Source organism: Mastigoproctus giganteus, chromosome 2, assembly GCF_048544385.1.
Source record: "Mastigoproctus giganteus isolate SK-2022 chromosome 2, ASM4854438v1, whole genome shotgun sequence".
NCBI classification, from domain to species: Eukaryota; Metazoa; Arthropoda; class Arachnida; order Uropygi; family Thelyphonidae; genus Mastigoproctus; species Mastigoproctus giganteus.
The window spans coordinates 80,620,086-80,646,919 of NC_143576.1; the positions used below are offsets into that span (position 1 = coordinate 80,620,086).

Below are 26,834 nucleotides of genomic sequence, written 5' to 3' on the forward strand. Positions count from 1 at the left end.
TGGTAGGTAGGTCTAGAGGCCTCATTTTAGGAAGGATGTAGAGTTGCTAGAAGGGCAACAAGATTGGTGAGAGGAAGAAATGGGTTCTCTTACCAGGAGAGGCTTAAATTCTGTAAGTTGCAACATCTGGAGACTAGCCACCTGCGAGGTGATCTGATTGAGGTGAACAAGGCCTTGAATGGTTTGAGCAGGCTCAATGCTGATGAGATACTTCCACTTGCTGAGATTAAGAACCTGAGGGAGCATAGATTCAAACTGAGGAAAGGCATTTGTAGAATAGATGTGCAGAAGTTTGCCTTTAGCCAGTGGGTAGTTGATTGCTGGAACAGACTTTCATCTGTTGTTGTGGAAGTTGATAGCTTAAATAAATTTAAGGCTGAACTAGACAAACATTTAGAGTGACTGGATGGGTGAAATGGGAAGGGTTTTTTTTTTTTTGGCTAATGCACTATAAGCTTGCTTTATTGCATCATATGCCTCAACTAATGCTAATGCTAATAAATGAACAATCTGTGCCAAGTCATTAGCAATTGAAAAAGCCTTAGCATCTCGGCCAGCTGGGTCCATGTGACTAGAAAACTGAAGCCAGCTAGAGTTGTGAACATTAAAATTACCTCGCTGTTAGGAAAGTTAGAGTGGAGATAATCAAGTTTCAAAGAGAGGAAGTCAAAGAGTTTCAAGTGATTAGTGGAGTTGGGAGAACAGTAGAGGCAACAGATGAATTTGACAAAATGTGGCAGAGAGATTTTAAGCCAGAGAAGATCAAAAAGAGGAGATTCCAAATTACTAAGTCTCTGACAGGGAATATTAGAACACACATATGCAAAAGTACCACCTTTTAAACAAAAGGAATCATACAGCGAATAATTAGGACAACTGAGATGAGAAAATGTTTTGGGAGGTTTAGATCTTTTCACAGATAAGTTTGTTCTGTTAGTTTGGCTATCCATGATGCACTCAGTAGATAAAGTAAAAGAAGAGAGGAACATGATGTATGACATAATGAAATTTTTGGATAGGGTGTACACAAAGCAAGAATATACCCAGCTCATTGACATGACATGACGTGACCCTCCACATACACACTACTCAGACTCCCTCCAGTTACTATCTGCCAGAGTAGAGGCAGCGAGATTATACACTAGCTGATCCAGATGCCGCCTATAGGGATATAATACATTCAGTTTGGTGGATATTTAGCAACTGGGAAACACCAATTTAGAGCTGAACCCTTGAAATGCAAGAAAAACTGGATCTTACCATGATGCCCATCATAACCTCAAAAGACATCAATCATACTGCAAGACATGGGGGTTGCCAGATCTTTACTCTGGAGACTAAACATGGGTTTCACCACTTCAAGCCTCCAATAAACGAAGTGGTGGTATTGCACCAGTGATGAGTCATCTACCACTTAGTATTGTCTGGTGACATTGAGGAGTGGCATGGAGAACAAAACGTGATTCCTGCTTATGTTGGTTCACACTTGGGTGGCCCCCCCCAAGGATACCAGGTGCAGTGTTCCAGAATTTGCACACAGTGGGGTATATCCAGGGATGTTAACAGTCCCACCACTGAGTAGGTGCAAGTAAAGGATTTGGTTGTCACAGAACTACTAAACTTCACCAAAATTTGGTTGGTTGGTTGGTTGGTTTGGTTTTTAATGGCGCATTGGCCCAAAATTTGGTCCACTTGACTCAAGTGCCACCTGAATACCACTTTCATCAGCATTTTAGACCAAGGTAGACAAGCTAAACCCTTAGCTTGTCATATCTGAAAGAATTTCTGTGACAAGCCTCAAGGACCAAACTTTCCTTCTACAGAGGTCCCTTTGCCAATCAGGCATGTTGCCTGTCTTTGGACCTTTTCAAGAAGCTCAAAGCCTTTCTTTATGTGCAGTATCCTGTACTTAATACAGTATTCCAGTTGCTGTCTTACAAATGCCTTATACAGTGGGATTACAACATCTTCATCTCTACAAGCAAATGTCCTTTAAATCATTGATAGGGCACCATGGGCCTTCCTTACTGCCTGTCTACACTGTCCAGAGAACTTCATGCCCAATTGTACCATAACTCCCAAATCTTTCTTCCTCTACTGTTTTTTAATTTATCCCAACTAAGTGTATAAAGTTAACTTGTGATTGCTAGTCCCGTAGTGTAAGATTGCATTTTGCTGCATCATTAACGCTTAATTGTCACTTTTCTGACTATCACTGAAGTCTATCTAACTCATCCTGAAGAAGCACTGATTGGCACATTATGTACCCTACCAAACTTTTTTTAGTGGGTGGATAAACCCAGTAAAAAAAAAAAAAAAAAAACTTGATTTTATTTTTTCATTATAAAAAAAATTAATTTTTTAAAAATTTATAAAAAATAAAAGTGAATTGTTTGGTGTGCATTATTGTTATATATTTAAAACAAATAACCATTGGTATAATTTGCTTTGTAATAAGCTGTTTCAGATAAGCCCGTATTTGAGCATCGTGATAGTTTCCATTCATGGTCTCATAGCAAGTGTTTTTACATTCTGCTAAATCTTTTAATGAAGTTGAACGTTAAATTATTTCTTTTATTAATTTTTAAGCATGTGATAGGTTAGGCTAAATATCTGCCTATTGCTAGGCAAAATTTACAATGGTAAGCAGGCAAACAAATAGAATATTTGTTTGCCTGCTTTAACAGTCTCAAACAATCGACTGACATATCATCATACCATAAAACTGAGCATATGTGTATCCTTATATTTAATTGTCTCATTTTCAATGGCATGATTATATTTTGTTAGCCATTCGTTTCTTTCCAGGTCTATCATCAATTTTACATATCAATAGTACTACATACATTGGAAATTTTAATGTATCATATTTAAATTTTGCAAATTATTTTTATATAAAAAGTTTTTTTTTTTTTTCAAAAATGTCTCAGAAAAATCCAGAATAATATTTACAAAGCCATAGATCTTTTTTCCCACACAATGTGAATCTTATGCCCATGAAGGCTGTGAAGAATGACCACCACTTACTACAAACATTGTAAGAGGCTAACATGAAGGCATCATTGCCCAATATTAGATAGAGCAAAGCACCATCCTTTCAGTGTGATGATAATGTAAAATAGCTTCAGATATGTATATTTGCCATCATTAATATCCTTAGCAAATAAGATTATTTATTCCCCCCAAAACACCACCCAGTCTCCTTCAACCCATGCACATTACTTCTAGTACTAATACTAATAATATAATACTATCATATAATAGTAATATAATACTATAATATAATATAGGCAACCCCCGTATAACATGATACTTCTACAACACGGTTTCCCTCTAACATGATTGATAAATTGTGGCAATCCTCGCAAAACACTGTACTTATATAACATGGTTTCACACTGATGCAGTTAGAGAACTGCGACAAACCTCACATAACACAGTATTTTTGAGCTTTTGTGTGGAGAAAACACTGTTGGATGTAACTTTTCAACATTTATTCTTTTTTGTGAATCTCCGCTGTTGACTCACTAGTCGTTATGCAAAAAAAATTGGGAAATCCCCATGTTAGGTTCTGTGCTACTGAGCTTGTGCTTGTTTGAGACCATAAAAATTGTGACTTTGAAGCATGCAGTTCATTACTTTTAAGGTTTTTGTAAGGTTTTTTGGTTTTTCTTTGTTTATAAATTTTTCTGGGTTACTAAACTTTGTTCTTAAGAATAATCATATTGGAATAATTTCTTTGTTGTGAATTAAATTGCAGCTCTAAATTATGCCTAAGGAACTTTAGCAGTATGTGGGTAACTGCCAATTTATTTAAAGAGTGCTTGCTAATTTATTTTATGCCAGCTATGAAAAACTATTTAAAGTGGAAAAATCTAGATTTCAAAGTTTTATTACTATTGGATAAAGCACCAGGTCATCTAAAAGATTTAAGTCATCAAAAATTAGCATTAGCATTAGTAGAGGCATATGATGCAAGAAAGCAAGCTTATGCAGCATCAGCCAAAAAAAAAAAAATCCTTCGACTTCACCCCTCCGTTCGTTCGAAATACCTGTCCAGCTGAGCCTTAAATATATTTAGGCTAATAACTTCCACAACAAGGGATGGAAGTCTGTTCCACCAACCAACTACCCGCTGGCTAAAGGCAAATTTTCGAACATCTATCCTACATCTGTCTTTCCTCAATTTGAATTTATGCCCTCTCAGGTGATTATTCTGAGCAAGAGGCAGTATCCCATCAGCACTGAGCATGCTCAAACCATTCATCTCTATCAGATCACCTCGCCGGTGCCTAGTCTCCAGACACTGTAATTTGCAAAACATAAGCCTTTCTTCGTAAGAGCAACCCTTCGTTCCATTCACTAACCTTGTTGCCCTTCTCTGTACTCGTTCCAGCAGCTCTACATCCTTCTTGAAATGAGGCCTCCAGACCTGTAGGACCTCCTGACAAGGGAATAATCACCTCCCTATCCCTGCTAGAAAAATTCAGGTATATCATTGATAAGACACCATGAGCTACTCTTGCAGCTCATCTGCACTGCTCAGAGAACTTCATATCTGCCTGCACAATTACCCCCAGGTCCTTTTCATTCTCTACCACTGTCAGTGTAGTACCACAGAGTTGATACGTTGCTCTGGGGTTGCTGTTTCCCATATGTAGTACTTTACATTTGTCAATGTTAAACTTCATTTGCCACCTCTCAGCCCATCTGCTCAACCTTTCCAGATCCTGTTGCAGCAGCGTAGCGTCAGTAGCTTCCTTAACAACCCTGCCAACCTTTGTATCGTCTGCAAACTTGGACATTAAACTTGATAAACCATCATCAATATTATTTATAAATACAAAAAACAACAATGGACCCAACACTGAACCCTGAGGGACTCCACTAATAACATTAGTCCACAATGAGCAATGTCCATTAATTACCACTCTCTGTCTTCTGCCACTCAACAATCCCTTTATCCATAGCAACAATTTGCCACCAATGCCACACTGCTCCAATTTGTGCAGCAGTCTTCCATGTGCAACAGTATCAAAAGCCTTTCTAAGATCCAAATATATAATATCAAAGTTATTCCCTGCATCCAATTCTTTTGTGACTACATCATAGTATCCAATCAAATTGGTCAAGCAAGACCTTCCCTTAACAAAACCATGCTGTGTCTGAGCTATAACTGAATTCTTGTCAGGATGATCCTGCAGTGCTTCTTTAACCAGTGCTTCCATTAATTTTCCTGGAATAGAATTTAAACTCACAGGTCTATAATTACTTGTGTCAGCCTCTGATCCTCCTTTGTGAATTGGGGTTACATTGGGGTTGCACATTCTCCAGTCTGTGGGTACCTCCCTGAGTCCAAGGAAGCTCTCATAATTATGGCTAACGGATTGCTTACTTCCTTTGCTGCCTCCTTTAATATAACTGGATAGTTCCCATCCACCCCAGGTGCCTTTCTTGTATTTATCTTCGACAATTTCTCCTCCACTTTACTCTCAATTATTACAAGATCATCTAGCTCACTGCCAGTGTTTACTTCATCTATGGCTTTCCCCTTCCTGAATAACTCCTCATGTGTGAATATAGATGCAAAATATTCATTTACTTTGTTAGCTACCTGAGCAGGATCATCAACAGTTGAACCATCGATATCAAGTGGACCAATCTGATTCATCCCCTTCCTTCTAGAGTTTACATAAGTAAAGAACTCCTTGCTGTTTTTCTTTGCATCCCTTGCCAAAGATTTCTCGTAATCTGCCTTCGCCTGCCTAACCTCCTTTGTAACTTGGTTACAGATCAACTTATATCTATCATAGGCTTCTATGTCACATGTTAATTTATATGTATCCCATGCATTTTTCTTCTCTGCCATATGTCTCATTAGTTCATCTGACATCCATTTAGGCCTGAACCTTGAACAATATTTCTTAGTTGGTATGTAAAGCCTAGTAGCTTCCAAGATAAGTTCTTTGAATGCTTCCCATTTTGAGTTTGCTCTTGGTAACATCATCAGTTGATCCCACTGTATAGAATTTAAATACTGTCTCAGACCATCGTAGTCGCCTTTACGAAAGCAATAACCCTTCCCTTTACACCTGATGGTAGTTACCTCCTTGAGTAAATCCCACTTCAGCACACTGTGATCACTGCCACCTAGTGGTTCCTGTATCTGCAGATTCTTAATGCATGAAGAATCACTACTGATAATCAAATCAAGAGTATTGCTCCCTCTAGTTGTCTCCTGAACATGCTGATTTAGAAAACAATCATCCAATAAATCCACAAAAGCCTTGCTAGTGTGTGAGTGACCAACCCACAAATTCCAGTCAATATCTGAGAAATTAAAATCCCCCATTATAAGACTCTCTGATTTACTGGCCCACTCTATTTCCCTGTACAGTTTCTTATTATACTCATCAGAGTCATTAGGCCTATAGCACACTCCTACTCTCAATTTTGATCTCCCAATGCTTATGTCACACCAAACTGACTCGACACAGCACTGTCCAGCAATGTCGACTGGCTTCACTTCCTTGGATTTTGTGTGTTTCTTAACTAATAGCATAACCCCTCCTCCCTTCCTGTCCTGTCTATCCTTTCTGTAGACGTTGTACTCCCCAAATTCCAGTTCTGCATTAGTTATATCTGATGCCACGTCTCTGATATCCCATCAATATCTGCCTTTGATGCTTTGAGCAATACCTCAAATTCATCAAATTTATTTATTGGTAAATTTATTTACCAAACTCCTTGCATGTACACCAATGTACACTTGCGTGTACATTGGTGTACACGCAAGTATACATGCACCTGTTCTTTTTCTTAGCTACCCTAACACAACCCATGTGTTTACTTGTACCCCAATGACTCCCAGCAGTGTCTAAAATATCCTGCATCTTATTTTCCAAGCTGCTGCTCATTCCAATAGAAGCAGTGCAAGAATCACTTTCACTTCTGCCAGTGGCTACTGGCAATCTGTTAGTCCTTGTAAACCCCCCCAATCTAGCAGTTTTCCGACCCACCTAACACTGACTCGATAGCATCAGCAAACATTCTTGCCCCTTCCTATTTAAGTGTATCCCATCCCTGTAGAAGCAGTCTCTCCTGTTAACAAGTACAAACCAGGCTGAAAAAAATTCTACCCCTTGAGCCTTGCACAATCTTTTCAGGGTCGAATTGATTGACAGGGCTCTCATCATATACTCCCTCCTATCATGTCTGGGCAGAATTGCAGACACTTTCAAATTCAACCCTAATTCACGGCTTTTTTTCAACAGTGACCTGTACTTGTTAAGTAATTCTGCCGGTCTCCTACTCTTAATATCATTAGTGCCAAAGTGTACAACTATATGGTGTTTTTTTTGCCCTTGTAAAATGTAGAAGTAATATTCCTACCACCTAATAACAACTTTAATTCAGCCATTAGATCAAGATATATTTACCTTTAAAACTCATATCAGAAAATCATTACAATGGATTTTAGAAAAAATTGATTCTGAATCTATTGAAGTGATGGGAGGCATGGAAACATTTTTCAATTGTGGACTCTATCAGAATCATAGCTTTATCACTCAGAGAAGTAAAACCATCAGCATTAAATGAATGTTGGAAAAATGTATGGCCAGAGTGAGTTCATTCGGGAAATATGGTCGAACTGGCAGAAAACAGTATCGGTGCGATAGTAGAACTTGCTAAGTCGGTAGGAGGAGAAAATTTTGATGATATGACTACTGAAGATGTTCGAGAATTACTGGTAAAAAAAGAGGCTGGCAAAGCGGATTTGGTGGAAACGGAATCGGAGGTAAACCAAATCAATTCAGAGGATGATAGTGCAGATGAAAATTCTGAAGTTCCAAATTTTACACTAAAAAAGCATACAGGAAGGCATAAACTTAGCCGAGCAATGAGAATCTTATTTTTTGAATGCAGATCCTTCGACTGAAAGGAACACAAAGTTCAAAACGGAGCTTCAAAAATGCTTAGCTCCATACCATGCAATTTATAAAGATTTATCAAGCAAAAGCAAACAATCCCAGATTGTTTGCTTTTGCTTGATTTTTTTAAAGAGAGCAGAAGATACACCAAATCTAGATGCTGCAGAACAAAGTTCAAAAGGTGAAGATATTCTGCAACAGAGAAAATGTCCTCATTTTATTGTTATTTGTTATTTGGTTTTTTTTAAGAGCATTAGCAACTAAGGCCATATTGCTCTGGTGCGGTGGTCATTCCCTGACCTTTCCGCATGCTCCGTATTTGGTGGTGACGGGCTCGAACCCCGGTCCAATCAAGAAGCGTGTGCTACGCACTGCTGCTCCTTCCCACCTGGCTACGGAGGCGCCATTCATTTTATTGTGCTTAGCAGTGATGAAGAGGAAGAAAATGAAATGAACATGAATTATCTGACATATATGTATCCCCGTTCTAAGGCATTTGTTCAATTATTACTATTTTTAGTAAAAATTAAATTTCCGATAGTTATAAAAAAAATTATGTATTTTTGTTAGCTTTAGAAACGTAACCCTCCCTTTTTGTACTGGTTCTTAGTCCCATATAACACGGTTTCGTCCTACACAAGATTTTACAGGAACCTAACTACCTTATTATACAAGAGTTAATTGTACTAATAATATAATACTATCATATAACAGTAATATAATACTATCATATAATAGTAGTATAATACTAATAATATAATACTACCATATAACAGTAATATAATGCTATCATATAATAGTGGTATAATACTAATAATATAATACTATCATATGATAATAATATAATACTAATACTAAGAACTAGGTGGCATATTACATCAACTGGTGCAATACCACCACTTTGCTTTATAGCAGCCTGAAGTTTAGCCTCCCATGAGTGAAGTTTCTGCCATTCTCTTCAACCCATGCACAGTACTAAGTACTATAGATTTTGATACTTTTCGTGTATTGGGTTTTTTTTTTTAACATAGAGATCATTTAATAAATTTTACAAGCAGTAGTATTAATGCTTATTCATCTCTTAGTAGTGTTCCAGGATTAAGTATATTCAGTGTACATAAGTTCATGCCTTCTAAGAGAAATTATTTCATCTATGAAGTTTAACCTCTGGTTGAAAGTAAATGTGAAGAAGAATGTTAATTCCTTGTTATCACATATGGTTTTCAATTAATAACAGGATGCAAATCTTTAAAGTCAGCATGCAGATATGATCTGCATGACAAACCTGAGAAGATACATTATTACTCGATAATTCTGCTTCCTAACTACTCATTCTTAATATAAAACTAATCTTCAATACCTTGAAAGTTTCATTAAGACTCCAAATGAATCCATAAAGTCAACAGAAACATTTTGTGCAACATTTACTATTTGCTTTGGAGTTTTTGGGGTTTTCATTATTCCAGCAACAAGCAGGGTATTTCTCATAGCAGAAGAAAAACAGAACCTATGTCCATATTCCAGGATTACCACATAAGGTCAGAGAGAAGTGACAGGATAAACAATTAGTATTCACTAGTTGCATGGGCTTGAACCACAGTCACACAAATGTGTCTTCTTTCTGATGGTTATACCTAAAGTTTCTCCAAACAGATATTCTCAGATAGACCCTGAGGTGGACCCTGATTTGCAGGTACCACCTGACCTGGCTAAGGGAACAGGCAATACCATTGACAGCCCTGCTTTATAAGCCACATTTCAGGTCCTCTATGGAACCTTTCTTTGAACCAAATTTGGAGGGGGAGGGATTATTAGACAGAATGTAGATGCCTCTAACCACACCATGGAACATACAAAAGTTGATACAAACATATGGGTTAAGCATATCCTACTTCTCATTTAAAATATTTATTATATTCATATAATGACAATTTATAGGAATCATAAAATTAAATAATTATTATTAACCACATGAAATAATTATATGATTAATTTGAAAATATACATAATTTCATACCTATGCAACGTCCAATTGGCATACCATATTTATCACGTGATGACCTAAAACAAAAATACAGAAGTAAAACAAAAATTAAACACAAAATGTAGTAATTTATAAAAGTGCATAAATATACCTTCCAACTCTTCTGATTTAATCAGAAGTTTTCCAATAATTGAATTTAGTTTTAGATTTTTAACCAATCAGTGTAGTTTTCTTCATTTTTCACAAGTTTCTGCTATTGTTCAAATACAAAGGTATATATCTGTTTTGTGTGATATAAAATATTTAAAGGAAAAGGCCTCATACTACGAGGTAGAATGACTAACATGTAGGTTAGTGCAAAAGCATCGTTTTAACGTAGCCATCTACCAAAGTAGTTAAAATAATTAATTAAATTGGCATCGTTTTGGTTATATCTCATATTGTGAATGCCTTCACAACAAGTTCCCATGGTATTTCACTACCTCGAATAAATAACACTTCACCAGTGGAGGAGACTACTGTTATTTATTCTGGGTGGTGGTATCTGCCAAAAAAGAGTTTATTGAGCTGCCTGTACCACTGTTCGACGTACAGTATGGAAATAACTTTTTAGAAATACTGAATTCAAAATTATTGCCAGGCCCATGCAGAAGCTCCATAATATATTAAAAAATCACAGTTCTTCCTTCTTGCTTGGCATAGGTAAATGATCTTGTATACAAGATTCCGTGTAGTCAATGGGATTCATTGTACATCCAAGTTTGCAGATGGTATAAAGCTTGGCAGGGTTGTTAATGACACTGTGCTACTGCACCAGGATCTAGAAAAGTTTGGCAGATGGGCTGAGAGTTGGCAAATGAAGTTTGACATTAACAAATGTAAAGTACTGCATATGGGTAGCAGTAACCTCAGAATAACATACCAACTGTGTGTACTACACCCAGGGTAGTGGAAAATGAAAAAGACCTCGAAATAACTGTACAGTCAGATATAAAGTTTTCTGGGCAGTGCAAACAGGCTGCCAGAGCAGCTCATGGGGTCTTAACAACGATATACAGGAATTTTTCTAGCAGGGATATTCCTTTGTATAAGGTAATGTTCAGATCACACCTGAGCAACGCAGACAGGTCAGGAGGCCTCATTTTAGGAAAGATGTAGAGCTGCTGGAACAAGTACAGAGAAGGACAATGAGATTGTTGAGGGCAACAAAGAGTTGTTCCTACCAAGAAAGGTTCTGAAAATTGCAATGTGCATCTGGAGACTGGGCACCCTCGAGGTGATCTGAGTGAAGTGCATAAGGCCTTGAATAATTTGAACAAGCTCAATACTGATGAGATCCCTCTCTTGCTCAGATTACAAAACCTGAGAGGGCATAAATTTAAGATGAGGAAAGACAGTTGTAGAATAGATGTGTGGAAAATTTACATTTAGCCAGCGGGTAGTTGATTGCTGGAACAAACTTCCATCTGTTGTGGAAGTTGATAGCTTAAATCAGGGGTGGGGAACCTGCAGCCTTTCGTCTATTTCTCTCAAATGCAAAATCTGTCCTTTATTTCATGACAATTAAAAACTCAAAATATTTTTAAGGTAAATTTTATCTATTCTCTTTTTTTATATATTATTATTCTTCTTGTATAATTTAGTTTAGTTACACCGTACATTACCAAAAGAAACATAAAAGGCACAAAAATATTTGATAAATTGATAGAGGACAAAACAAAGTGAAGAGGTAAAATTAAAATGAGGAGGTAAAATTATTTATATCAATAACTGTGTACAGTCAGTTCTGCTATAACACGCATTTTTGCAATGCAAATTTGCTCCAACACAACTGATATATTAGGGAACAATGCTAGTATAACATAATTTTCACGTTGGTTCATGCGCGATTTTGTCTGCAAATGACACTAGGTAAATGCAAAACCCAGCACCAAGCTGAACGTAGTGACGCGCAATACATACAAGTTTACAAAGCATAAAAAATGTTAAACATCAAATGTGTGAGAGCTATATTTCCCATTTACGGTAGTTGTATTCAGTTCATTTGCTGTATTCACAAGTGAATAGGTAATATTGTAGGCTGACTCTTGTTTTCGGGAGCTCACATTTTTCTGTTCTAACAGAAATTTTGTGAGCCGTGATAGTGTGAGCAGAGGAGCACATTTCTGGAGATCACTACCATAAAACAATAAAAACAATTTGCAGATCCCAGTTTATTGGACTTTTGTGTTAGTGCAATCTAATATAAACAGGTAGTAAACTCAATCTTATTGCAAAACTCAATCTTATTGCATTTGCAATAAGACTGAGTTTACTACCTGTTAATACTGACAGCTGGAATTTAGTGGATTTTTGCATTATTATGGTGAAATGTGCTTCCCTTCCATGAAATCTCCAATCATATAAAAAACAAATTTTCAGAAGCTTCTCTTCATTCCTAATTTTTAAGCTTCACAAACTTGTTACTCCATATCTCACTTGTGCAATTTGTGCATGACTTGTTCGTCGTTATTGATTGCTTTTTTTTTTTTTTTTTACCTTTTTAAATTTTACAATCCAAAAAATAAATAAAGAAAACGTCAATGAACAGAAATATCAATCAAGTAAACTTCATATCGTGTCCTTAAAAATGGCCTGGAATAGACTTGATAGAGAGAGAGAGGTGATAAAGTGTAGCTTCAAAATAATCCCATCCTATTTGTTGGGTAAGGTCAATGTGTGCCTTAAGGAGGAAATATTTCCATCCCCTTGGACTATTAAAATTGGCTCTATTAAAATTGATATTAAAGTCACCACTAAAGTCGAAAGACCAAGTAGATTCATTTCATCCAATTGCACTTCTCAGTGGAGCAGGAAAGATCTATGAAAAGCTGCTATTGAACAGAATTGTTGTTTGTGTGGGAAGTCACTGTTCTGTGTAATTATCAGTATGGCTTTATAGTAGGGAAAGGTACTGATTATGCAAGATTACAAAGACTAAAAAGAATTGTCCATAACTGTACAAAGAAATATTTCTTGGGAATATTTATTGATTTCACAGGAGCATTTGATATAATACAGTGGGAGTGTTATTGACGCTCTGCAATGCAACATGCAATCATCAGACCTTTTCTGTAATAAGGGACTACTTCTGTAACTACAGAGTAGTAGTTAAATCTTCAGCAGGGAGTGTAAGTATGGTAGTTTTATGTGGGTGTCCACGGGGATCAGCATTTGGCCCACTTATGTGGAATTTAGTGTTAAATGATTAGTTGTTGCGAGAATTTGAAGATGTCAATGATTGCCTATGCAGATGACCTAATCTTGTTGGTGTAAGGAAATTCTCGATTGAAAGTAAAGGAAACATCAAATCGAGTGATATTGGAGCTAAGTCAGTGGTCCAGTATACATAGACTAACTGTATCTAGTGAAAAAATTGGAACTATCTTTTTGAAAGGGTGCTTATTGGTTAATCAAAACCCAGTGATGGCGACTAATGGTGTACACTTACAGTGTTTAGGTATTAGGTATTCAGATATGCAAATAGACACCTGCATTTCAGCTCCCATATTAATTACATCACATAGAAAATCTACATTTTGTTAAAATTATTGCTAGAGCAGCAAGAAAGGACTGGGATCTAAAAGGTAGGACATTAGACCTATTTTATGATTGTGTCTTTTTGCCAGTAGTGAGTTTATCTGTGGATTATGTGCACTACAAAAAGGAAATATAGCAAAGTTGTTTGCAATTCAACGTTCGACATTACTAAAATGACAATGGCTTGTAGAACGGCATAGAATGATGCTATGCAGGTAATAGAGGGACAGCTACCGCTAGATTTATTCTTAATTTTTAAAGTGATGTGTTACTATGTGTGGAGGGGAGTGCCATATGAAACGATAAATATAATAACACAGGTTGATACAAGTTACAAGGAAGGAAAGAAACACATCTGGTGTCAGCTGGGAAATTCTTTCCAGCAGTAGATCATAAGGGTAGAGGACAACCCATTTGGTTCAATTAAAACTTATAAATGTTTCTCATTACAAGTCATGGATCGTGTTTTTCAAAACTGAATGAACTTGTAATTAGCGAGAAGCCTGCATGCACAAGTGGAGCAGTGGAAGGTTGTACGAAATGAGTACAACTTGAGAAATGATCTAGTGCATCAATTGCTGTATTTGCACAAATCGGAGGAGGGTTGTGAGGAAATTCTAATAAAATCAAAGGGCCACTTGCATGCATTTCAAATGTTTGCTATACAGGTCTTTCAGAGGAGACAAGTATTACTACAACTTCAGCAGCATCACATGTGTGATGCTGCTGAAGTGTGCTACTGCAACAGGATCTAAATAATTTGGGCAGATGGGCTAAGAAGTGGCAACTGAAGTTTAACCTTGACAAATGCAAAGTACTGCATATGGGTAGAAATAACCCCAGAGAAACGTACCAACTGTGTGGTACTACACTTAAGGTGGTAGAAAATGAAAAAGACCTGGGAGTAATTGTGCAATCAGATATAAAGTTCTATGAGCAATGCAGACAGGCTGCCAGGGAATTTTGCTAGCAGGGAAAAGGAGGTGATTATCCCTCTGTATAAGGCAATGGTCAAGCCACGCCTTGAGTACTGCGTACAGGTCTGGAGATCTCATTTTAGGAAGGATGTAGATTTACTTGAGCGGGTACAGAGAAGGGCAACAAGATTGGTGAGGGGAATGAAGGGATCCTCTTACCAAGAGAGGCTTAAGTTCTGCAAATTGCAGTGGCTGGAGACTAGGCACCTGCGCGGTGATCTGATTGAGGTATATAAGGCCTTAAATGGATTGAGCACGCTGAATTCTGATGGGATCCTTCCACTTGTTCAGATTACGAACCTAAGGGGGCATAAATTCAAATTAAGAAAAGACAAATGTAGAATAGATGTGTGGAAATTTGCCTTTAGCCAGCGGGTGGTTAATTGCTGGAACAAACTTCCATCTGACGTTGTGGAAGTTGATAGCTTGAATAAATTTAAGGAGGAACTGGACAGGCATTTGGAGGGAATGGTGTGATTTTTTTTTTTTTTTTTTTTTTTTTGGCTGATGCTGCATAAGCTCATACATTTGCTTTCTTGCATCACATGCCACTACTACTACTATTTATAACAAAATAAATCAATCCATCAACATAAAAATTTATTACAAAGATTTTTAAAAGGTACTGAATTTTTAAGTGGATCAGAGCTCCTCCAAATTTACAGTAATATTTCTATAGGGGAAAACTGGGTAGGGAATACAATGAAACTGAACTTAGAACAGGGGCCAAAAAAATAATACAAGTTGAAAATTTTGTAGCAATCTGCAGTTTTCTTGTTGATTAATGCAAAAACATACTTTTGTATATGTGGATTTTAGTATTGAAGGGTGGGGGAGCTAGCACTGCAAAATCAAAACTGGACCTGAAATTTTCTCAAAGGCAAAAGAACAGTTCGAAAATTTGGCCTCAATGGTTCTAGGCTTTTCATTCTAGAGTAATACACAAAACATATTTTCACTCATATAAATAGATTTCTGCAGTTTGGTGGGGGAGGGACAGGAGAGACTATGATTGCTCTTAAAAGCTTTCTAGGGATCAACAAAACATATGCTGCAAATGTGATACTGACTGAACTTTTTCTTATTAAATAATGTCTAAACATCCAATAGCATACTTCCATTACAAGTTAGATAATGTATGCAGCACATTACATTTCAGGCACATTCTACTTTTTTTCTGAAAATTAATTGAATTTTTTTTCCCTTTTTATGTGATTAAAAGAAGTGAAAAGTAAACACCATTATCTTCTTATCAGTTAATTACTAAGATTATAACTTTAGAGAACACAAAATAAAACTCTACAAATTTTATTCTGGAAACCTAGCCATTCAGTTTAATTACAACTGTATAAAATTTACTGCTCTTTCCCATATACTTTGAAGTCTCTTTTCACTCTATATGGCGCATAATAGCCTTAGATGTTAATGTGCCAATAAAATCATAATCTAATCTAATCACTCTATATATATTGTATCTGTTCAACACCACATTCATGAGTCTTATATAACAATACCCGCAAAGAGTGCACAGACTGTCTAAAGCTAATAATACTGCAAAATTCATAGATTCATAGATTAAACTACATTTAATCTATGAATTTCTTTTTCCATACAAATTATATGGAAAAAATAAATAATAATTTCTGGATTTCTATTTGTCCAATTTTAATTAAATTTGGAATAGCTTGGAAAATATTTCTACATGAACCAAATGTAAAATTTATTGAAAATCTGTGCACTGGGAGTCCCTCTGTTACGTAATGACAGACATAGTGAAAACAACAGGCACTTATGCATACATGCTAACAAGCCTAAAAAAACAGCTTTAGAGTTTGTGGTGGTAAAAAATAATAAATAACTCATGTTCGAAATTTTGTAACTAGATTTTAATTTTATGATGGTAATGGCAGAATCAAAATTAAAATCTAGTTACAAAATTTTTCAATATGAAGCCCTTATTATAGAATGGTTCCGCCATCACACCAAATTAAATGTCATAAATGTGAAACTACCCTCCAACCTTTCCCCGGTCTGGAATCTCACGCACCTAAGATTCCCGCATGTCACAAGAGCATCACGGGAACATAGAAGTCCTTTAAAACACGCGTTCTCTTCTCACTTTAGTATTGCCAACTGAAGACATTAAAAAACGAATGTCAGTCGTTATGACTTTTGGCTTCACCAGTTTCATATTTTAGAGTTTTTAATTAATTCTTCAATGACAACCAGGGACGAAGTTGTGCACTTCTACTTCCTTGGGCATATTTTAATTTCGTTTTTAATTTTTAATTCCGTATCCTTACTAATTAACTCATTTAAACTCTAAATTATTCAAAACCTCTTAAACCCCAAAATTATTCATCCATCCTACCTCATGTAACAACTGCAGATTATCTAAGGTGAGTACCGTTTATTAAGCTTTGCTATTCGAACTTGAATCCAATAATACCAGTACTTTAAGAAAGTCTATAACTTATCTAATAATTAAATACGAATAAGTAAAAACATACCTAGTAAAATGTTTATTCATACTGGGTACAAGATTGCTTATTCTCATTAATTTTTTTTTTTTTTTTTTTTTGTATCATTTCTCACCATTTTTATTTTAAATTCAAACAGCCAAGGCTCATAACCATTCAGAAAAGGACATGTTTGTGAGAACTTTTTCATTCTCAGATCCTAAATCAATCCTGAAAGTACAGCCCACATGTTATGAAATATCCTATAAATACGGGCTATTGATAAATGGTATATATGCATAGCCATGGTTGATCCACATAATGCATTGTGATAAATGTTACTAAAGCACTCAAAAACACCCAATACAATTTATTATCATTTCAAGTTAGCCACTTGAGTGGCTAACTTGAAAAACTCATAAAATGCTCAAGAACATCAGTACAACTCTTTCAACTGCATATTGTTCATAATTAAAAATTAGTTCTATTCTTGTTTCCCTGTTGACATTTTGAATAATAAATGATTCCTGTTTGTTGACCTTTTAAATAATATATTTGTTTTTGTAGATGCAACATCCAAGGGTTAACTTGTGGATAAACATATATTCAAGTATAACATATAAACAAAGTATAACAGCTTATACAAAAATATATTTCTTAATCGTAAAACAAAATCTGACAGAATAAAACTCATAGACTAATATTATACTAAATATACAAAAGCTTCATTATCATGTCATTGTCAAAAAACAAAAGATGATAACTTATTCACCATGCTTGTGCCAACATACCTATACTCTATCTGCTAGTTAAGTGTTCAAACATTTTCCATAACCATCCCTAAACAGAAATTAATTATTGCTACTTAATATAATATTTACATAACCTTTCAATATGCTTTCAATTAACACTTTTTTTAAAATTTTATTCAATGTAATTTACTTATTTTAATACATTTTCCCTCATTTGATTTATTTAAAATTTTCATTTTATTTTAGCTTATCCTAATCGCACCATTTTTTTATTTAAATATTTTATAATTATTCTATTATATTTACTTATAACATAACTATGATGACCAGAACACTACAGCTAATGGCCAGCAATAATTAACTACAAGGTGTTTTTGAAGGCAGTGCAGAGAAGATGGCTATGCATTGTTCAGCAGCATTTTTTCTCCACTGGCATCAGCAGGATATGGTCATGGCAAACTACAATAAATGCGATTAACTAGTTTCATGAAATAATTATGCTGCCAAGTGAATTCACCATCTTATTTTAACTGCAAATTAAAAAATGAAAACTATTAACATAATCCCATATAACATATCAAAAACTAACCAGATACAGCCACTCCCCAACTTACGTAATACTCGACTTATGGAAATTCGGATTTACGTAAGTTTTTGCCAGCCGGTGCAAACTTAAAAAAATCGTGGAAACATATTTTGCATCCCGCAGGAATAAATGGAGGTATCATGAAAATATTATAATATGAACACAATAACATGTTTTTTTCCTTGGTAATTCGTTGCAAGATCTCAGAAGTTGAAATTTTTGCTATATAACTAAGCTATTTATCTCTCTAAAATGTCATTTTTATAATGGGAATTGCACTACACATTCATCGTTATCATATGTTCCATTATAAGAATCAATTTTGATCGCCTTTGTGATATTTTCTAAAACACATTTCTGGAGGTCGCGTAATACTCGACTTACGGAAAAATCATAAAACAAAAACAATTTGCACTTTTCGGTATATTGAGCTTTTCTGTTAGTGCATCTAATTAAAAAAGGGTAGTAAACTCGATCTTATTGCATTTGCAATAATACCGATAACTGGAATTGTGTGGGTTTTTACGTTATTATGGTGAAATGTGTTCCCCCTTCACTGAAATCTTTAATCATATAAGAAGCATAAATAAAGAATCTTCTCTTCATTCCTATTTATTTATTACAATGATGAAGGGGAAAGCAACCAACAGAGAGTGCAAGTGCTGGCAGTGCTAGGAAACGAAACGAAACAAAACAAAATTGATTTAGAAATGAAGATGATTAATTAAGAAGTACGAAGGAGGATAAAGTTTGTCATCTATTCCATGGAATTAGGTCCCGCTGCTTCAAAAGTGAATACTATTTTAAGGGACATTGCACGTATAAAAGAACATGTTAAAGGATCAACATTTTTCACACCGGGGCCAGTCCACCCCATCAGCGATCACAAAACAGCATTCAGGTGCTATATTGAAGATGAAAAAGCTATTAATAATATGAATGGAAAATCAGATTCAGAAGCGAGTGCCCGTGAGTCCAATAGCCATTCAAGCAAGAAGTATTTATGAAGATAACGATAGGTACGGCAGACCCCCAAGCTAGTTCATGGCAAGCAACGAGTAGATTAATTGATTCTGCAGCAGCAGAGAAATTTTGTGATGTGTTGGAAAAAAACCCTTCTAAATCTCCACATCCCTCAACTTCCGCAGCGGTGTGCTTATCAGCTGGAGAGTTAATTCTGGCAATGATGCTCGAAAGGTAAAACTTGCTGACGTTATGCCTGTCTCATCTCTCTTTTTGTAATTTTATAATTTTGAAATTTTTAATTTTGTAATTTTTCCTGCTCATAAAATAAAATAATTTAATAATTCTATTTACATGTTCGTTGAACATTTCTTTTTTGACTCTGTCAATTTCAGCATGCATAGCTGCAAGTACGGAATTTCCCTAAATGCTTATTTAGGGAAATTCCAACTTACGTTGCATTCTGCGGAACGCAACCTTTACGTTAATTGGGGAGTGGCTGAATAACCATTTCATTAAGAAAAGTTGGGTGAGGAGAAAGCAAGAAATTTGGAAAAATAGGCAACTCATCAGGAGGCAGCTCCTCTGGCATACATAGGAGCCCAGACCCTTACTTTGATGCAGAGTTTGGCTATCTTATTATTATTTTTGTTTGATATTAAAATTATCAAAAGCAGCACAGTCCTGTCACAGTTTTAACATATTGCTATTGCTCCTGTTCTAATTACAAATCCTTCAAGTGGAGCAACAGCCAGCCCAGTTTTATTGCTATCAATAAATCATCCTGGCATCCTAAACCTTTATTTTCATAAAGGGTTCAGATTTTTTTTTGCCATTTTTACCTAATATTAAATTGTATGGTTTTGGTGAGAGTTTCAAAAATCTTCTAAAAGCCACTCTGTTAACATCTAGCTGGAACAGAGGATACCCATCATGATTAGTGAAAGCCAATGAGAGCTAATCAGCAACCGACAATACATAACCAATCACATAAAATATACAGCCAAGCAGTGATCCTTTTATTGTACAAGTAAAAAGATCTGTAATCTCGCACAATCCTATATTTCAAATAATTATATACACTGCTGCACTTCAACATTGCTGCTATGTTACTCCAACATACCCAGGGGCTCACATCTGGTGAGTATGGGCTTGGAACACCCAGGGTCCTGAGCTGGATATCATCATTCTTCCCTTTCTTGGTGATTCCCTTCTATCTATCTCTCTCTCTCTCTCTCTCTCTCTCTCTCTCTCTCTCTCTCTCTCTCTCAGGGTAACTCAGAAGTTTTTTTTTGACTGGTGCAGCAAAAGCCTCAGGCTTCCTTGCACCATATGGCTAATTGTAATAATGTAATAATAATAATAACACTGATACTATAAGCCTGTCTGTAACATCATAAAAACCTTCTACACTCTTCCTAATTAAACTATATTCCCGCCTTCTACCTTTTTTTTTTTTTCTGGAAAAGCACAAATTTCATTTAAAAAGAAATACCAACCTAATTTCAATACAATGCTCTTGAAGAACTCCTACTACTTTTCCATCCCTATTAATAAAATAAAATAAAAATGTGATTAAAAATATTTTAGTACTTCTGAACATTCAATGGGTATGTAAAACTAATGTGTATAATACAATATACATATATGCCAACACTTCAAAAGACCTATTCATAACCCCCACTTGGAGTAATGGGGGGAAACACTAAATCTTTAAATCACAGGAAACGACAGCCATCTCAAATTTTTTTTCTTCACAAAACTGTTCTAAAATCCACTATGTGAACATTTGTTTCATGTTCTCAGAGTAGCAGTGGCATATAATTTGATAACAAAAGTGTTTTAAATAATGAAAGCAATACTCAAGTCAGCAATACAAGATGTTCCACCATGTAATAAATTATACAAAACAAATAAATTTAAATTAAATAAGTAGTAAAAATAATATTAAAGAAAAAATAAAACAGTAAAACAAAAGAATAAAATAGTAAAGCAAACATCAGTGGCTACAAAGCATTACCTACATGTTACGGAAATAGAAGGTGCAAATTAAAAATAAGCCAGCAGTGTGGTAAAAGTAGAAAGCAAAATCAAAAAACTGGTAACTCAATGACAGCAACAAAAATAGAAGGAAAGAGGGGAATAAGTTAAACAAAGGGACAACACAGAAGGAATTTGTTCTTAAAATTATTTAATTAATATGAATTTAGCTGTACTGCCCTGATGACACCAAGACTATATTATTTTTACAGTGTATAATTTTGATTCTATTTATAATATCTTTATAAATAGAATCTAAAAACCAACCACAATATGACCACTACTGTGCAACAAAAATAAAATAGATTAAAAAAGATTGACCACTGAGTAAAATTTGTGAGAAGGTAATACAACACGGCTGATCTGACAGACAAACTAATCAACACACAGATGCAAGAATACAAGAGTGTTCTCAAGGTGATAACAAAACAACAAAGTAAAAAAATAAAACAAGAATATAAAAATAATAATTTAGGCTATAGATGGCAGTATGAGCAGCACATTAGCATCTCAAGTTACTACTAGCTGTAACATACATAAATAAATTTAAATTGCACTGGTGTTCAAAAAAAGTGCACCACCTAGGAATTTCACATTTTTAACCCTTTTTCGTGATGGTACGTTACATTAATGACTAGCATCACAAATAGAAATATAAACAAAGATATTTATTAATAGATAAGGCAAAGCTAAGTAATATTTGACATGTGCTCTAAAAATATTCCAAAATGAGCATTTGCAACCTTTAAAATTCGTTAATACAAACTCGTTTTATACAAGGTACTCGTTTATATGAAGCACATACCATTCCCCTGTGAAAAGATAGGCTTTTCTATGTAAACATATTCATTTATTACAAAATTCGGTTAATATGTATTACAAAGTTCTTTTTCACCCCGTGAGAAATAAATATTGTAATTTTGTAAGTTTAATACAAATCTTGGCAGAGCTGTCCGATTATTGCCTCTGGCCACCCAGCTCCCTACTTCCTGAAGGATGGCACTGACTTGTTAGAAATTAGTTTTGTGTAAACAAAAGCAGTTTATGGTAGCTACAACATCAAGTGCACTCTAAAAAACATCTTTCTGAAGGATGAGTTGTTGAATTAACAAAAGAATAAAAAGTTTTTCTAAATTATTTACATACACTCCCTCCCTCTCCATGGGAATAAGGCCAGTTGCAATTGTTACCCCAGTTCAAAGAGTTTTCACACCATATAACAGCAATCTATTTTTTGTGTCATTTTATCTGATTTGATGTCTTTTTTGGAACTTGTCTTTAAATTAATTTAAAATTTGTTTATATTAAATCTTATCTAGTAGTGTTATGGCGACAAAATGTAAACGGACGGAATTAAGCCTGGAAATTAAACTAAAAATTATACTAGAGGCTAATAGGATGGAAAGAAGCAAAACGGACATTACAAACGAATACAACATCCCTTTACCTACTTTATCTACAATACTGAAAAACCAAAAAGGACTTGAAGAAGTGCGTGACACTGGAGCAGTGATGAAAAACAGGAAACAAATTCATTGTGCAAAACACAAGGAGCTTAAAACAAAATTTTTTGAGTGGTATCAAAAAATGCATGCATCTTAATTTGCCAATATCGGGTCCAATTTTGCAAGAAAAGGCAAATTATCTAACTCAGCAACATGGGATTATCTAGCTCAGCAACATGGGATTAGCAACTTCAAATGCAGCAGTCGCTGGCTCCAAAGATTTAAAGACAGGAATAACTTGGTTTCACGAAATGTTTCCAGTGAGTCTGGATTAGTTGACAAAGAAAAGGCTACAGACTGGTTGTGTTCCGTACGGTCCATTCTTGAAAAATTGAGGCAAAGGATATTTTTAATCTTGACGAGACAGGTTCATTTTACAATTTCTAGTCAAACAAAATATTTGCTGTTTGAAGAGAGTCATTTCATGGTGGAAAATTAAATAAACAAAGACTCACTGTTCTGTTATGCTGCAATTAGGTTACTGCCATCTCAATTGCAGCATAACAGAACAGTGAACAAAACTAGAACAAAACTACACCCATTTGTGGTTGGTAAGTTTTCCAAGCCAAGATGTTTTAAAGCAGTTAACCAACTTCCCTGTAATTATGAGGCCAATAGAAGTGCTTGGCTTACTGTCAAAATTTTTCAGTCTTGGTTATCAAAAGGGGACAGAAGAATGGCTTCAGAAAAAAGGGAACATACTTAAATTGACAAATATACAGTTGTTGTTTTTACTCTTATTACCACCAGTTTAATGCAACCACTGAATCAAGGTATTATTTATAACCTCAAGAGAGCATACAGAGCCCGCCTGATAAGGTACTTGATCCATAACAGGTGGGAAAAATTTGCAGCCAAATTGGAATGTCTTGGATGCTATCTGTAATCTTGTTACTCCTTGAGACAGTATTGCATCAAGTGTAATAATCAACTGCTTCAGAAAGAGTGGCTTTGGAGAGAATATCATCGAAAAACATGACCCAGCAGACGAATGTGATAGCAATATTGAGGAAGGAGCATATGGATTTTATTGGGAAATTTGAAAACTTTGTGAAGGGGGATGATGAAGTTGCTACCAATGCAACGCCAACACCAGAAGAGATGCCGAGCACCAAACAAAACGATGATGTTTTTGTTACCGGCGAAAGTGAAGAAACGCACACACAGTGCCATCTAAAAAAGATGCCCAAAATGCAATGACATAATAGAGAATATGTTGGCTGTTGATAAAGAAAACTATTGCATTTCATGTCTGTAGTTAAAAATGCATATAGGACAAAAACTGTACAAACAACATTGGATTCTTTCTTTAAATTAGATTAATTTATTAAAAAGTTAATGGTTTGTATGTCTCCTTTTATATTAAGATTGTAATTCTTTTCACTGTGATACTAAAATATTGTATTTTAGTAAAATATTGTACAGTATATATCAAAATATATACTGTACAATATTTTCATTTCCATTAATTGCTTTTTTCTTATTTTTTCTTACAAATCAAACAAAATCTTTAAAAAATATGTTATTCCTATTACTGTATTGTTAGACAAGACTTTTTTTATTTTATTTTATTTTTATTATTTTATTTTATTAATTTAATTTAATTTTGATATTAATATTATTTATATTATTATTATTCTTAGATATACAGTATATACCCAAAAAAAAAAAACTAAAATTTTGGCACTTTTGGGGGACCTCGTTATTACAAAACATGAAAATTTAGGTTCCTTGAACTTTATATTAATGAGATTCGACTGTACAACAGTTTTGATAAACACAACAATTATGGCTGAAATGTTATCAGAAGCCCTCAATTTGCTTCAGTTTATCATTTTAAATGGAAAACAAAATGAAAGGTTCACCAGTTGCAAACTAATATTTAGTTGAACCGCCTCAGGCCCTGATGACAGCAGCACGCCATCAAGGCATTGACAAGATCAATTTCCGAAGATAATCAACTGATAGTTCATGGTTCCAAACACAAATTATGGCTTCCTGAAGTTCACGGAGGGTTCTTTGGTTTCTTTCTGGAAACTGCAGATTCCACACAATGCCAACAGTTCTCTAGAGGATTCAGGTCCGGCTGGCTGTTTCCTGGGCAGCTAACAGTTGTAATGGCCCGTTCTTCCAACCATTTTTTCACCTGTGACAAATGTAAATACATTACTGACAAACCTCTAATGCAGAAATGAAGCAAGTAACTACAGAAGTGCCTACTTACACTTTTGGCCTGGTGACAAGGAGCAGTCATCCAGAAAGATGCAGCTACTTGACAGGTTGAAATGGTCTTTAATGGTTGGCAGCAATTTGCCTTCCAATATAGTCAAGTATCCAACTGGCATTTACAGAACCTTTTATAAACTGCGGGTGACCTACTCCACGATACGAAATGCACCCCATATCATTTAGCTGGTAGGGAATTTCACTGTAGACACCATACAGTCTGGATGGTATTCTTCAACACATCTACGGAGAATCATTTGTCTCCCATCAGAGCCATGCAGGTTGAGTTCCTTCTCATCCAAGAAAATAACTGACTTCCAATGCTCCGGGGTCCATTTGACATTCTCCTTACACCAAATTAATCACACCTTTTTCATTTTGTGTGAGAAGGGGCTTCTTAGGATGACAAGCTACAAGTCCATTTTTGAAGATGCATCTTCTGACTGCTACTGCACTTGCTACCACTCCTGTATGTTCTTCTCATTCTCTTTTCAGCTCAGAAGAAGCTTTACAGTTTTTAAAGCAAAGTGCTACAAAATGCAGTCCTGTTTTGGCATAGAGACTCGTTTGCGTCTGATACATATTTTCCTAACAACAGAACCAATATTTTAGCATTAGCAAAGGCACATAATGCAAGAAAGCAAGTTTATATAGCATCAGCCAAAAAAAAAAAAAAAAAAAAACACACAGACCCTTCTCATTTCACCCATCCACTCATTCCAAATGTTTGTCTAGTTCTGCCTTCAATCTATTTAAGCTATCAACTTCTACAACGACAGATGGAAATTTGTTCCAGCAATCAACCACCCGCTGGCTAAAAGCAAACTTCCACACATCTATCCTACAACTGTCCTTCCTCAATTTGAATTTATGCACTCTCAGGCAATTATTCTGAGCAAGAGGAAGAATCCCATCAGCACTGAGCATGCTCAAACCATTCAAAGCTTTATACATCTCAATCAGATCACCTCACAGAGGTGGCGCCTCCATAGCCAGGTGGGCAGGAGTGGCAGTGCGTAGCACACGCTTCTTGATTAGACCACGGTTCGAGCCCGTGACCCCCAAATACGGAGGATGCGGAAAGGTCAGGGAAGGACCACCGCATATCCCCGGAGTAATATGGCCTTAGTTGCTAATGCTCCTAAAAAGCAAATAACAAACAAACAAACCTCACAGGGGCCTAGTCTCCAGACACTGTAATTTGCAAACCTTAAGCCTTTCTTCGTAAGAGCAACCCTTTGTTCCATTCACTAATCTTGTTGCCCTTCTCTGTACTCGTTCCAACAGCTCTACATCCTTCTTAAAATGAGGCCTCCAGACCTGTATACAGTACTCAAGGTGTGGCCTGACCATTGCCTTATACAAAGGATAATCACCTGCTAGAAAAATTCCTGTATATAATTGAAAAGACACCATGAGCTACTCTTGCAGACCGTCTGCACTGCTCAGAAAACTTCATATCTGCCTGCACAGTTCAGCAGTAACTGTGGGTAACTGTGTTACCCACAGTTCCTTCTTACTCTCTACCACTGTCAGTGTAGTACCACACAGTTGATACGTTACTCTGGGGTTACTGCTTCCCATATGCAGTACTTTACATTTGTCAATGTTTAGCTTCAGTTGCCACCTCTCAGCCCACCCACTCAACTTTTCTAGATCCTGTTGCAGCAGCGTACTGTCATTAGTTTCATTAATGACTTTGACAACCTTCGTATCGTCTGCAAACTTGGAAAATAAGCCTGATATAACATCATCAATGAATATTATTGTTGAGTTTTGAAAGAAATCTACTCACTGTCGACATTACAACACACTCTATAAGCAAGAGAGAG

The 26,834-nt window shown here is 35.7% G+C and overlaps 1 protein-coding gene across 1 annotated transcript in view; it reads right to left on the bottom strand.

The window, feature by feature from the left end:
* The window catches only part of LOC150089359 (NBAS subunit of NRZ tethering complex-like), a 1,057,261-nt gene that overhangs the window by 1,011,939 nt on the left and 18,488 nt on the right, over positions 1-26,834 (bottom strand). Inside the window, exons 4-5 of the mRNA XM_090389247.1 lie at positions 20,731-20,778; positions 9,949-9,992 (exon numbers count right to left, since the gene is read on the bottom strand). Coding sequence (XP_090245373.1) covers positions 9,949-9,992; positions 20,731-20,778 — 92 coding nt within the window. The remainder of the gene's footprint in view (positions 1-9,948; positions 9,993-20,730; positions 20,779-26,834) is intronic.